General features: G+C 34.9%; 1 protein-coding gene and 1 pseudogene across 1 annotated transcript; one reads left to right on the top strand and one right to left on the bottom strand.

Moving 5' to 3' along the window:
* Positions 1–1,048: 1,048 nt before the first annotated feature.
* LOC134229040 (uncharacterized) lies at positions 1,049–3,542 on the top strand. Its single transcript, XM_062710747.1, has 4 exons — positions 1,049–1,502; positions 1,873–2,025; positions 2,404–2,598; positions 2,799–3,542. The coding sequence occupies exons 1-4, from the start codon at positions 1,217–1,219 to the stop codon at positions 3,392–3,394; spliced, it is 1,230 nt and encodes a 409-aa protein (XP_062566731.1). The 5' UTR covers positions 1,049–1,216; the 3' UTR covers positions 3,395–3,542.
* Positions 3,543–6,612: 3,070 nt separating this feature from the next.
* LOC134229078 (uncharacterized) lies at positions 6,613–7,488 on the bottom strand (annotated as a pseudogene).
* Positions 7,489–13,738: the final 6,250 nt, after the last annotated feature.

The following is a 13,738-nucleotide window of genomic DNA, read 5'->3' as shown; positions in this document are numbered from 1 at the left end:
TCCAGATGCGGCACACGTCATAATGAGAAATCGGCGATAGTTCTGAACGTTTGCGTCACAATCGAAAAAAAAAATTACGCGTGAAAAAAATTGCAGTACACGTGCTTCTGAAAAAGTTTATCTCTGTCTCGTATTTTAAAGTATTAATTATGAAAATGAAAATGTTTGTTGTAATGTTTTGTAATATATTTTATTACGTTTTTTTTTATTTTAATTTGAATTTACGGCGGGTTGTAAAGAGCAATAACTCTGTCCATAACAGCAGGCGTGTTTACATTTCCGGTTGAAAATAGATTGAAAGTGAAAGTCACAGTAAAGTTGTAAACTGGAAATGTAGGGAGTTCAAGCACTAAACATGAGCCAAACTTCCACAGCAACATCGATAAGTATACCATCAGAAATTGTTCTTTATCAAGATGATGAATTTTTAGAAGATATAGAGCGTGTGGACGAATTATATTTCTCTAAACTTGTTGCTCCAAAATCTAACGTGCGCGACAGACAGTTTTGTGATCTGTCAAGTGACAGCGAGACAGATACGAGTGATTTTGGAGATGTAAATTATGATTCTGACTCTGAAAGTGACAATGACAACTATGATGGGGATGTATATATACCGAATGAAGTTAATGACACCGACACGAAGGAATACATAATCCGTTCCAAATTTCAGAATGACACTTGCGGGTGTAAGGAGTTTTATGGAATGCCATGTAGCACGAAAATTGACTTTGATGCAGCATGTGAGTTCCGTGATCATTGTCTACAGTGTACTCGGGAGGAACTTGACACTATACTTAAAGTTGAAATGTTTGCACATAGGCGATCTGGTTCTGTCACACAGTCCAAGAAACACAGAGAAAAAGAACGAGAAAGACCATTTCAGGAGTACTACTTCAATGGATGCAGAGTGTGTCGTACAACATTTTGTTTTGTACATGCGGTTGAAAGAAAAAAACTCCATAAAGTTGCCAGATCTCTTGATACAGAAGGGTTTTTACCCAGAACACATGGAAACAGTGGTAAGGCTCCGCATAATAGCTTATCAGTCACAGACAGGGATCGAATCAAAACATTTATTACCAAGTATGCTAGTGACCATGCCCTGCCTCTACCAGGCCGACTGCCAAATTACAAATCTGAGAAAGTGCTTCTACTTCCATCGGATACGACAACTGCTGACATTCATGCTAAGTATGAGATTCTAGCTGAAGAAATGAACTTCAGAAGAATACACTTAAGGACATTTCAAAGAACTTGGCATGAGTTGTGTCCATTCATTACAATCATGAAGCCATGCACTGACCTGTGTCAGCTTTGTCAGAATTTCTCTCATCAACTGTCGACAGTTTCTAATATGAATGATGAGGAAAAGGAAGAAATCCTTTCTACTTACACGCAGCATGTTTCCCAAGCTAAACAGCAAAGAGACTACTACAGACACCAGTGTACCACCAGCAAGGAAGTGTTCATTTCCTTACCAGAGGAATGTAAACAAACTGGTAAGTTAAGATTTTATTGCAAAATTAAATTTTTTCCTTTAGTGTATAGTTACAAGTATGGTATACTTTCCTTCATTAGCATTGATGCCATTAAATGAACATTCTTGTACTATTATATGTGCTTGGATTTGGACTATTTTATCAGCCTGGGTAGCTCAATGGGTAGAACACCTGACCAGGGGTCAAGGGTTCAATTCCAGCCATGCATTTTCTCCTCTTTTCCTTTGTACTATTAATAGGAAAACAGACATACCAAAGTGTTTGCAAAAATTTCTTCTGTAAAATTGAATTTCTTTGTTCATGAGCTAGTAAATAGAATGAATAACTTTCAATGCATACAAATGATCAAGAATGATTAATTTTATTCAAGGAAATGCTCCATGCTCAGTTGATGTGGAAATGCACTATTCCTGGGACTATGCTCAACAAGTTCATTTTCCACATCATGCCCAACAAGTGGGACCAATATTTTTTAAGACGCCCCGGAAGTGCAATGTGTTTGGTGTATGTTGCGAGGGTTCAGGTATGTTAATTCATAAGTCATGATATGTCAGATATATATTGCTTAGTTCTTCAATTCATTCAGAAATAACTGTACATGTAATTCTTATAAGAATTTATTAATTACCTTTTATGTGGAAATCTAATATTTGACGAAATAGTACAATTACATGTAAAGGAGGATACTCTTTCAAATATAGAATAATACATGTATGGGACTGAGTCTGAATAAAACAATTTTGGTTCTTATGAATTCTATTAAATATAGTTGCAGCAAAATATTAACACATTCTGTTTTTGTCATAATGCATACATATAAGGTAAATAAACAAGTAAATGGCCATGGTTGAGTTACCGTATTACGTTCTGATCAAAATTTTTGTTTTTACTTAAATGGCAGGAAAACAAGTGTTCTACTTGATTGACGAGGCTGAGAACACAGGGAAGGGTGCTAATTCTGTCATTAGTATGGTTCACCACTTTTTTCAATACCATGGATATGGAGAAAAAACAGCAGCCATTCATTTCGACAACTGCAGTGGGCAAAACAAAAACAACTTTGTCTTATGGTATACTCTATGGAGAGTTCTTGTAGGTAAGTGTACATCAAAAGAAAATTGAAAAATATTTGATTTAATTTGTAAAAGCATTGTTTGATATTCAGTATGTTCATGATTTTCAATGCCCAAAGTGTTACATACATGTATGATGTCAGTTTTGATAGTCAAGAAATGTGAACTCTTTCTAAATTTAGCATTTAAATTTAAATTAAGAAGTGTATTTCTTTTCAATCAGGACTCCATGTTATTGTGGAATATTCTATGATGGTGGCAGGACACACTAAATTTGATCCTGACTGGCATTTTGGAGTCTGGAAAGTAAAATGGCGTTCATCTACAGCAGAAACCATGAATGAAATAGCAGACACAGTCCGTCATTCATCCCGCAGAGGCCATAACATTCCTCAGCTCGTGTCATATCCACAAACACCTGTGCAGTTTAGGGACTGGAAGTCATACCTTGACCAGTTCTTCAAACCGTTGAAAAACATTCGAGGCTATCATCATTTCCGAGTAAGTGCTGAGACTCCTGGTGTTGTTGAATGTAAGGAACTCTGTAATTCTGTTCCTTTGTGTGTTAATCTCCTGAAAGATCAGAATATCCTTCCCTCCGTAAATGATCCTCTGCCTCAAGAAATCCCAGCACCTGGTCTTGACCCCAAGAGGCAATGGTACTTGTATGAGGAAATCCGTGAACATTGCCTATCACTCTCTTCTAAAGACACATCCTGTCCAAAACCAGTCATACCAAAGAAAGAGGTGAAAGTTTATTCACCTTATCATTCTACTAAGTCACACTTGGGGAAAAGGAAAAGTCTTCTCCTTAGATGAAAGGGAGGATTATTGTGTGTAAGAAAGATTAGAAGTAAGATGTATACATGTAGTTCCTATTGTGTTATTTCCCATAATGTGTTACATTCATGTACTTTTCTGTCCATCAAATTTCATTGCTTTAAAACATTTGTTGGAATTGTTACGTTTACCCAATTGTTTACATATGAGTAGTGTTACATCTCAACAGTTAAAAAAATGTGTAACAGTAAGAAAATTGTTATATGATGTTTTCACCTTCTCTTTGACATTTTCCTTTAAATGTACTTTGGATATATTTAGTATAACCAAAAATATTACAAAACTTTGTCAAATATGATTAACTACAGATTTTTTAATTTTCAAAAGATGCGATTTTCACACTGCCCCCAAAAATTTAATTGTTATAATCTTTATACTTAATACTGTTGATAATGTTAAGAAAGTACAGATGCATACATCTGTAATATCATAACAGTACATTTTATCTATAATATGCATGTTTGCAATATTCAGAGTGCTTGCTTTAAAAATACATGTAGTAACCTGCTATTCATATTTTTGTGATTTTGCTTATAGCTGTCAAAGAACCTCTGTCATTCTGTAATTTATGTGATTCCTGGTGTATTTTGTCAGGGAATGATAACTTTTTTGTTATTTTGGAATGTAATTTCAATTTGCATATTTATCTTGATAATAATTATTGTGCATTTCTCATGTTTCTAGAGTTTATTTTATTGAAAATAAATGGTTGGATTATTTTGTGCATATTATGCATGTTTTCTTCCCTTTCTCTCTTTGGTCATCGATGCTGGTAGGATAATAAGTCAGACTTCTGAATCAAATTCAGTTGTTCCAATACTGGCAATAGCCATATGTAACAAGTAACAGTCATATGTAATAAGTAAGAATGACAGTATATTTAATGATTCAGTTTATTTTCATCATATCTAAGCAAAATTTTAAGAAGAGTTTAAAGAAAAAGAAGAGAATGTTCTTAATATACCAATAGACTGAAATTGTTGAGATATGTTTTCTAATTACGACGTTATGGTAACGTCACTGACGTTATGATATGACTTGAAGATGCCTGCATTCCTGGGCCTGTATCTTCTTTATTTTCAATGATATTTGCACGAAATTTTGAATTTGTGTTATTCAAAGTATCCTGATTTTAAAAAGACAATAAAATTAATTTCGATTTTTTACTCATCTGGACCCTTTTTCCCAGTCGCGGTCACATATGCCTTAATGAGAAAGTGAAAAGTTTAACACTACCCAGGTGATAATTAGTTCCAATTCATATTAATAGTTCTGTTAAAACATCACTGTACCATGAAAAGTGCTGCAAGAATCCTACTGTCCTCTTACAGAAATAATTATTCAACAATTTCGGACGAAACCTTCCCAAAATTTTTACATTTTGTTCATAACATCGAGAAAAATGCATCAATTCCCGTAACCCATACGATTCTAGCAGCACTTTCAAAAAACAAACGAATAAGAACTTTAGATAGAAACAAAAATTAAGTTTCAAGGTATGCGGCGTAGTGTTGAACTTTTGCATCTTTTTTGTTACGAACGACAGAGGAAAGGCTGATCGGCAAGTAAACACCCTCCCTGCTTTAATTTTACGAAGAAATTGCAGAATTATATAACCATACCTGTTTCATACGCTTTATTCCCACAAGAATCACACATGATATTCATTCTAAATGCTTTTAAACTCCGATTTCTTGTGTTTGTTTACATCAATTTACGTTACTTTTCACTTTCACTTTGCTACTGCATGATCAACAGTTATGACGTCACGGGTTTGGTATGTAACCCCTGTGATAACTACAGAGGCCCAGGAACGACAAAATTCCGTTGATATTAATCCTCTGCATATTTTGGTTCATTTAAAGACCTCAAATCAATCATAGATATCGATTTTAAGAAATTGTTATCTCTAAAGCTCACGTCATATAGCTTATTATGACGTCATAGCATATAGGCAAGTAGAATATTTGGTTGTAACCTTAACCTACAGGTCTGCGTTTTTTATCAATTCATTCCTGGGAGTATGTCCGATACAAATATGTTGGTATCTAGGATCTTCCCTTGAATTTGAGCACACTCTAAGTGAGATTACATTCACTGGTCTCGAATTCCCTGTTGTTGACAGTATCAGTACCTTCGACAAGCAGGATAACTGACCGAAAGGATGAGAGCCGAGTCGCCTGGAGAATTCCCCAAATGTCGGACGGGCGAGTTACCAATTATATATGACCAAATCGAACATCTGACTCCAGTTGTTGGTTATTGCTGGGTTTGTTGCGACTTCTCTGACCGGTTTATGGGATGTTACAGAATAATTCTGTTGTTTCCACTCTAGCACAGTGTGTAATTTGGAATCCTTTAGGTCCCTTTTTCAATTGCTTTAGCATTTGTAACCTATTCCCATGTTTGGATAGTTGCATCCACTGAATTAGTATTTTTAACTTGTAGAGAATGGAGTTCTAGTTTAAGTTTTGCAACTTCTTTGGTGAGATCAGACAGTCTTTGTTAGGTTCTCAATAACACCAAAACTATTGGAGTTTTGACATGGCCGAGCTTCTACATGTATTTCTTGTGATTTGCAATGTTTGTGTGAAGACATATTTTGTGGCTCTAGAATTCCTATTACTTCGATTGTACTGGCCTCTGTTATTGGTAGATAAGTAATGTGTTGAGGAAATCTCATAGCCAAGTCACCTTTTCACTCCCTTAAATGTTTGTTGTTGGGGTTGATTAATACAGCGTAGATGTATCCATATTTCGCTCGACTGGACAGAGACCAGAAGAGCATATGCGATGGAAATGCGTCCGTCCGTCTGTCTGTCTGTAAACAATTTTTCAAAATGCTAATCCTCCTACAGTTTTGGTCTGATTTCTAACATTTTCTAAGAATTCAATAATCTCTTCGTTTACAATCAGAGATTCTTGATCATTTTCATCATAAAGAAATTTGAAATGGTTCTTTTGATTGGTTAAGAGTCTCATTAAACACAATTTCATAACGTCAGATAGTCTTTAGAACCTATGGATCCTATGATCTTTTCTCATTGTGATACATGATATTTTTTTTTACCAACACTTACCGTGTTTGTCTCATTCGGTATTTGCTCTCTCGTCTCAAATGTGCGTGTTTCTTCCCCCTAATAAGGCTTATTTATTCCCCTACCTCTGCCGTAATAGTAGTTGTAAGAACAAACACCTTAAAATTCATCACGCTGCATTTTGTATCTGTCTCAATCTGACAATTCTTTGAATTTCTGTTGAATATCTGACCCAAATAACAATTCTGTTACAGGCTGTGAGGGATTGCATACGTCTAAAACGTGAGTAAAAACTTTCTCAAACGAAGTCTTTTTTAGACAATTGATCAATAGACTTAAAGAACAGAATAAAGGACCTTTTGATTATATGTCTTACTTCCATCGTGTTCTCATTACATTTCGACATTTAGCAATTTTGAGCAATGGATCAATTCCTGTTGTAATTGTTCGGACTGCTTGAAAACCAAAGTCCTTCCTTTGGGTAGGTTTTGGAATGATATCCCAAATATCTGTATTTAACTCTTGGAGCTAACAAATATGTTCAATTAGCTTGCCTAGGATAACTTTCTATTATTTTCTCTGTTTCGTAATAAAGAGAGTGTTTACCATGTTTGCTACTCTTTCTTTTTTATCTATTGAAAACCAGCCTGGAACATCCCAGTCTTGTCTCCATCTCCTCAACGTGACCTTGTTTATCAGATTCCTTGTCATTAATAAAAAATCAAAATGGTTTTCCTCGTGTAGATTTGCATTTTTGAGCCTTCATGCTCATTATTATTGACATCAAGATCACTAGACTCTTGTTCTTAATGATTCCATGTATTTTGTTGAAGGTTCTAAGTGCACTAAATAATATAATTTATACCTATCATTTCTTTTAACTTGTCAACATTTTAAGTGTCTTGTTAACATAATACTAGTAATATCATTACCAGGAATTTCATCTTTTTTTTCCATATTTTTCTTCGCTTTTGTGACATTATTACCTTGTCTTTTACGTTTGCGACAATTTTTACGTGTGGGATACTTGATCATTTTACGTGTTGTGTACTTGATCGGAATTATGGTCCTTGTTGTGCGTATAGGGGAGATGATGATCGGCCTGTGAATAACTTTGCTCCTCCCGAACGCACTTCCGCCGAGATTTATAAGATCTCTGAGGTTTTTTTTTGTATTAGTTATTTTGTTTTGAAAACCCCTGTTGATTCCATCGCGTCTGTCTTTCTTTAAGTCGACTGTATATATTCGCCCCGAAATGCACGGCATGACGCAAATAACATATAACATTGTTTGAAGAGAGGTACATTGTAATACAATTCTTTACAGTTATGTCGTGTTCAAAATCAACCTTTTATTTTCTTTAAGTTCTCTATATTTATTATATCATGACATAATCGATTTTACAACATCGTATTCTTCGGCGACCATTTTGTGTTAACTGTAACCTTGCATAAACGTAAAGTGCAATTATATGTTTTATACACACTGCATAGAATTAAACGTACATGTAAAGTCAAGCCTGTTTTAAGAGGCTACCTTAAGTAACTGGCCACTTAATACATGTGGCCTCTTATTCAATTGAAATAGATAGTCGGTCAATAAATGAACAACATTTAGCACTATAGTTAAATTGATTGATAATCGGAAAAAATAAAACAGATAATTATCACGAAAGTTTTTTTAGCTTTCATATGTAGTTATATTATTAATGTACATTTAAAAAAATCATAAAGAATTCCAAAAAGGTTTTTTGCATGTTTCAGTTCAACGTTTAATAAACTCATCAGTGTGCTTTTGTTACATTGAAATACAAAACAAACTCTTTTTATCGTCATTTGAAGAATAACATATGCCTCACTGTATTTCACTTATTAGTTTGTTAATTCCCCTCCCCCTGAAAAACACACTAAAGACAGTATGTTGTAAAAAAAAAAGCCTAGAAAAATATCTCGGTAAGAAAATGTCAATAAATTCCGTAAATATAAAATCACTTTCATGTTCAACTAAAGCTCAGAGCCCCCCCCCCCCCTTTTCCTTACATACTTACAGACTTGATTAACCAGCAGTTAACGTACCCTGCTAAAGTTATTGAAATATGGTCTTCTTTATTTTTTTTTAAAGCTTTCAGAATTTCTCTGTTAAAACAGACACGTAAATAAGGTTAACCAGTTTACCTGATAGGTGTATTTACGCAGTTGAAAATACTTCCACAACTGTGGTCTCATGTGCAATAGAGAGTAACTTATATACACTGGTCGCCTCCTGATAGTGAAATGCAGGAGATATTCATGCTATATAAAGCAGAATTCTTTTTTCACAAAAAGGCAGTTAAAACTTCCACATGGAATCAAAATTAAAAGGGTGTGAAAATATCGGTAACTCCGTATCAGTCATATAGAATATCACACTCCGGGCTTGGGCCGATACCAAACGCTCGGGCTGATACCAGGACCGAGATCAAAACAGTGGTGTGATGTTGTTTATATCATATATCTAAAATCAAATATTGATTGATTGTATACTGTTTAACGTCCCTCTCCAGAATATTTCACTGATATGGAGACGTCACCATTGCCGGTGAAGGGCTGCAAATTTAGGCCTATGCTCGGTACTTACGGCCTTTGAGCAGGGAGGGATCTTTATCGTGCCACACCTGCTGTGACACGGGGCCTCCGTTTATACGGTCTCATCCGAAGGACCGCCCCATTTAGTCGCCTTTTACGACAAGCAAGGGGGTACTGAGGACCTATTCTAACCCGGATCCCCACGGGGCTAAAATCAAAGAAAAAAACAAATATTTAGATATTTTTCGATCAAAAAATTTATATTATTTTGTTGTAAGAAAATTTGAGTTATGTTCCTTTATTTCGATGTTCCTGAAGATGTTGCACGGCGGTGAATAATCATATAGAGAAGAATTTGCCTAGTCTGGTCATTAAAAAGAATAATCCTGGTGTTTTGAAACATTTCATTTGGAAGCACATTAGATAACAAAGATTTATAAGGTCCCGAAGTTAAAATTATTCTTCTTTCACTGTCCATCGAACCAGGGTTACAACTTCGAATCGTTACAATTTGTAAGTCTGAGAATTATAGTAACTGTTTGTTTTTGTTTACAATAAAATTTAAAATGGCACATTAAATAAAAACTTGTATAAAATTGTCTAACTGTCAAGGCAAAATAAACGTCCATTTATTTTTAAAACGTAATTTGTTGCTGTCCTATAAGTAAAGAAGAGTTACCTCTCTTACGTCACAAATGCTATCATTTGGCGCACTTTTTAAATGCAATTTTCTCAAAATTCTACTGTTAATCAATTTTTATTTTGAGATTCTGGTTCAATTTTCGATATAAAATATTTCTCTTAAATACTTAAATATGAATTTTACTCTTAATTCACACAAATTAAACAGAAATAATGCTTTGAAATTTGAGGGCGAGACAGCAAGCTGACAAAGGGCCGAGACAGTGATATCTTAGCCCCGAGGGCGAGACAGCCCTAGCTCCAAGGCGCTGTCTCACTTTGTCCAAAACGCCTGTATCAGGGCTGATACACTACTAGGTATATGATATACATGTATCTCACAGTAAGCATTCTACTTATGATGCACAAATATCAGAAAGTACAAAATCTATCCTTAAGAATGAATTTCTTCATCGATGGGAAAATAAATAATTTTTTTCAAATTCTTCTCATTTTTTAATTGTCGGTCTAAAAAAAAGATTTTAACAGAAACTGAGTCCAGTGTATCTAATTTGTTTAATTGCTTTTATAGGTTAATGTTGTCTAACACCAAATAATTACATAAGCGAATGTGTTTAAAAGACGTGATAGATTCGCAACAAGTGACGAATTGGCCGTCTTTTACAGTTTACATAAGGCCGTGGGGCGCTGGCCACATTACATAGGTGACCGTTTCTTCCAGTAAAAATATATAGGAAAAATCTCGGAAGGGGGGGGGGGGGGCTGAAAGTTGTCGTTGCTAGGACAAGGTTCTTAAAGGCAGGGAAACAAATAAAAGGCGACCTTTTAGCAAATTCTTTTTATCTTGTCTTCACAGAGTTTTATTCGCAAATCATAAACAGAATATACATGAATATGTCTCATATAATCAATTTTTTATGTGCATGTGTTATAGGTGTTGTTTTACGTAATTAGCTTTCTTAATTATTGATTTAAAATAACCATAGAATAATATCCTAATGGTAAGAATGAGTCAATTATGAATTATATAAAAAAAAATAAAAGAATTTGAAAATTACCGTTTTACGTCACACAAAGTGTTTTTCTCACAACGCAGTTAAAGAGAATGAGTTCGTCTGATGTAAGGATGTTTTTCTGTTTAAGTTTAACGAATGCCTTCATGGGCAATTAGTATTAATTAAAATTTTATTCAAGAAGGATATGATCCCCCATTTATGACGTAGATAAGAGGCTTTTTGGAGAATAGAATGGAATAGATAATAAAGGAAAACAAAACTAAGTCTTAGTCCGAGTGTTTACAAATTTAATGCATCGTTATTTTACTGAATTTGGTATTATAACTTAGTGTGTTATTTATTCTTACAGTATTTCTAGGTAATAAAGTATCTTGATTTGGTAATTGTAGTTTATATAATATTGAAAAATAATTGTTGATACACTGTATATATATATATATATATATATATATATTTTTTTTTTTAAAACATATATATATATATATATATATATGTTTTAAAAAAACAAGTAACTAGTATGTATTTTTTTTTTCATGATATTAAATACATTTGCTTAATCAGCGTTGCAGAGTTTTATTTAAAAGGACGACTTATGTTCCAAGAAATAAAGTTCATATCAGTTAATGCGATTACTTATACATATGTTTTAAATTTCATGTTGCTTTTTCTGTGAATTCCTGGATCCACGCCCCGGCTGCAGAAGATTTTCACGCAAGCGCTAAGCTAGTTTAAATTGGAAGATTCTATCGAGTTCTGACCATCATTAATTTTACGTAAAAGCCAAGAAGACTATAGATAAGAACATATATTTTATATTTTGAAGACCCCACCGCCCACGCGATTGGGTGTATCGATCTGACTATGATTTCTGTGCGGCTTGTTTTTTATCAATGAATTGTTTGTCATCTTTCGACAAAGATGATACATTAAATTTAATTTCGGGATGTGAAGTCCCAGTGTTAGCTGCCATTTATCAAACGGCTCTCATCGGCTGACTCCACTACTGCAGTATGCTCTATACAAAAAGTGCAAGGTCACCCCAGGAACGGTGAGTGGTCAGTGGAAATCGCATCATCGTCAAACGAACCGCATTTTTGTATGGAGCGTAGTGGAGTCAGCTGAGGAGTGCCGATTGATGAATGGCATCTTATCTTAATAAAAGCAACAAGAAATCGCGTGGACTTCACATCCCGAAATCGAACTTTATGTGTCATCTCTTGAGAATTATTTATTTCAGGGGAAAATTTTTCTACTTTTATTAACAGTACGAATCCTATCAGGCCTTTTCGTCAATATTACCATCAGAAATCCTGCTGCACGTGTAGTCATGTATGAGGGTTGTCCAATAAAATCGAGGACAAAGCGTTTTCTCGAACAAGAGGTCCACGGGCCTTATAGGTTACATGTAACAATTTTCCAACAAGTGAATTTGGTTTGACTTATTTTAAACCGAAAGCCTTGAAATTCACCATTTCGAAAGAGGCACCATTGTTTATCATAACTATACACTTAGCATGCTTATTTGGGTTACTTAATACCCAAAGGCAGACCAGAGTAACAGAGAGAAAATGCATTTCCACTTTATAACCACCAGTTGTGCACACAAACCCAGAGGAACCCTGAACCTGGGGCCACATATTTCAAAATTTTGGAATGTTTTTAAATTTCATTTCATCAGAAATGGGTGATTAATATCAAAGAGCAGATTTCAAAGTATTACTCTATTTTCAAACTGTGTAACAACACCCCCACCCCGCGTCTGTAGTACCCCTAACGCAGGGGCCCTGAAATTAACCATTTTGAAAGAGGCATCTTTCTTCATCATAAATATACACTTAGATCATTGGCATTATACCAAGGAGCAAAGGAAAACATTTCCCAAAAATTCATGCATTTTCACAATATAATCATTATAGAGGCCAACCCTAACACCAGAACCCTCACCCATGGGCAATGAAATTCACAAATTGGGAAGAAGCATCCTTCTTCACCATAACTATGTACATAGTTTATTGGTTTTATACCAAAGAGCATAGGAGAAGATTTTTAAAGATTTGATGCCTTATCACTATATAATCAACAGAGCCCCGCCCTAACACCGGAACCTCCATTCCTGGGGCCATGAAATTCATTATTTTGGAAGAGGCAGACTTATTCAATATAACCATGTACTTCGTTAGTCTATTTCATATCCAGGAGAAGAGAAGAAGACTTTTTAAAGAATTAATGTATTTTCACTATATAAACAATTAAAGAGCCCCGCCCTAACACCAGAACCTCTCACCCATGGACTATGAAATTCACAATTTTAGAATAGGCATTTTCGGTCATCATAACTATGTTAGCTTGTTTGTTTAATACCCAGGAGCAGAGAAGAAAATTTTCAAAGAATTGATGCATTTTCACAAATTGGGAAGAAGCATCCTTCGTTATCATAACTATGTTCATAGTTCTTTGGTTAAATTTCCAAGAGCAGAGGAGAAGATTTCTAAAGAATTTATGCATTTTCACTATATAATCAATAGAGCCCCGCCCTGACACCAGAACACCTGATCCTGGGGTCATGAAATTTACAATTTTGGAAGAGGCAGTCTTATTCAACATAACTATATAACATGTACTTGGTTAGCTTATTTAATGCCCAGGAGCAGAAAAGATTTTCAAAGTAATAATGCATGTTCACTATACAGTCTATTTAGCCCCGCATAAGCACTATCACCCCTGACCTTGGGGCCATGGATTTCACAATTTTGGTAGGGGACTCAATGCTGATTACAATCATGCCAACAGTTTGACTGCTTGATGTCCAGGAGCATAGAAGATTTTTTTAAGATTGCACTAATTTTAGTGGTTTTGGCCCCACCCCTCAGACCTCAGGGGGTAGGGACCATGAAATTCCCAATTTTTTTTCCCTTCACCCATATATGCTTTGTGCCAAAATTGGTTGAGCGGTTTCAGAGTAAAAGCTGAAAATGTTCAAATGTTAACGCACGACGACGGACAACAATGGATAGCAATAGGTCACCTGAGTTTACTTAGGTGACCTAAAAATAATGGGCGCAC

The sequence above is a fragment of the Saccostrea cucullata genome, unplaced genomic scaffold (genome assembly GCF_032062105.1).
Source record: "Saccostrea cucullata isolate Sc308-1 unplaced genomic scaffold, CSIRO_AGI_Scuc_v1 ctg3224, whole genome shotgun sequence".
Classification (NCBI taxonomy): Eukaryota; Metazoa; Mollusca; class Bivalvia; order Ostreida; family Ostreidae; genus Saccostrea; species Saccostrea cuccullata.
Note: the sequence above shows the minus strand (reverse complement) of the source record. Positions and strands in the feature narration are given on the sequence as shown.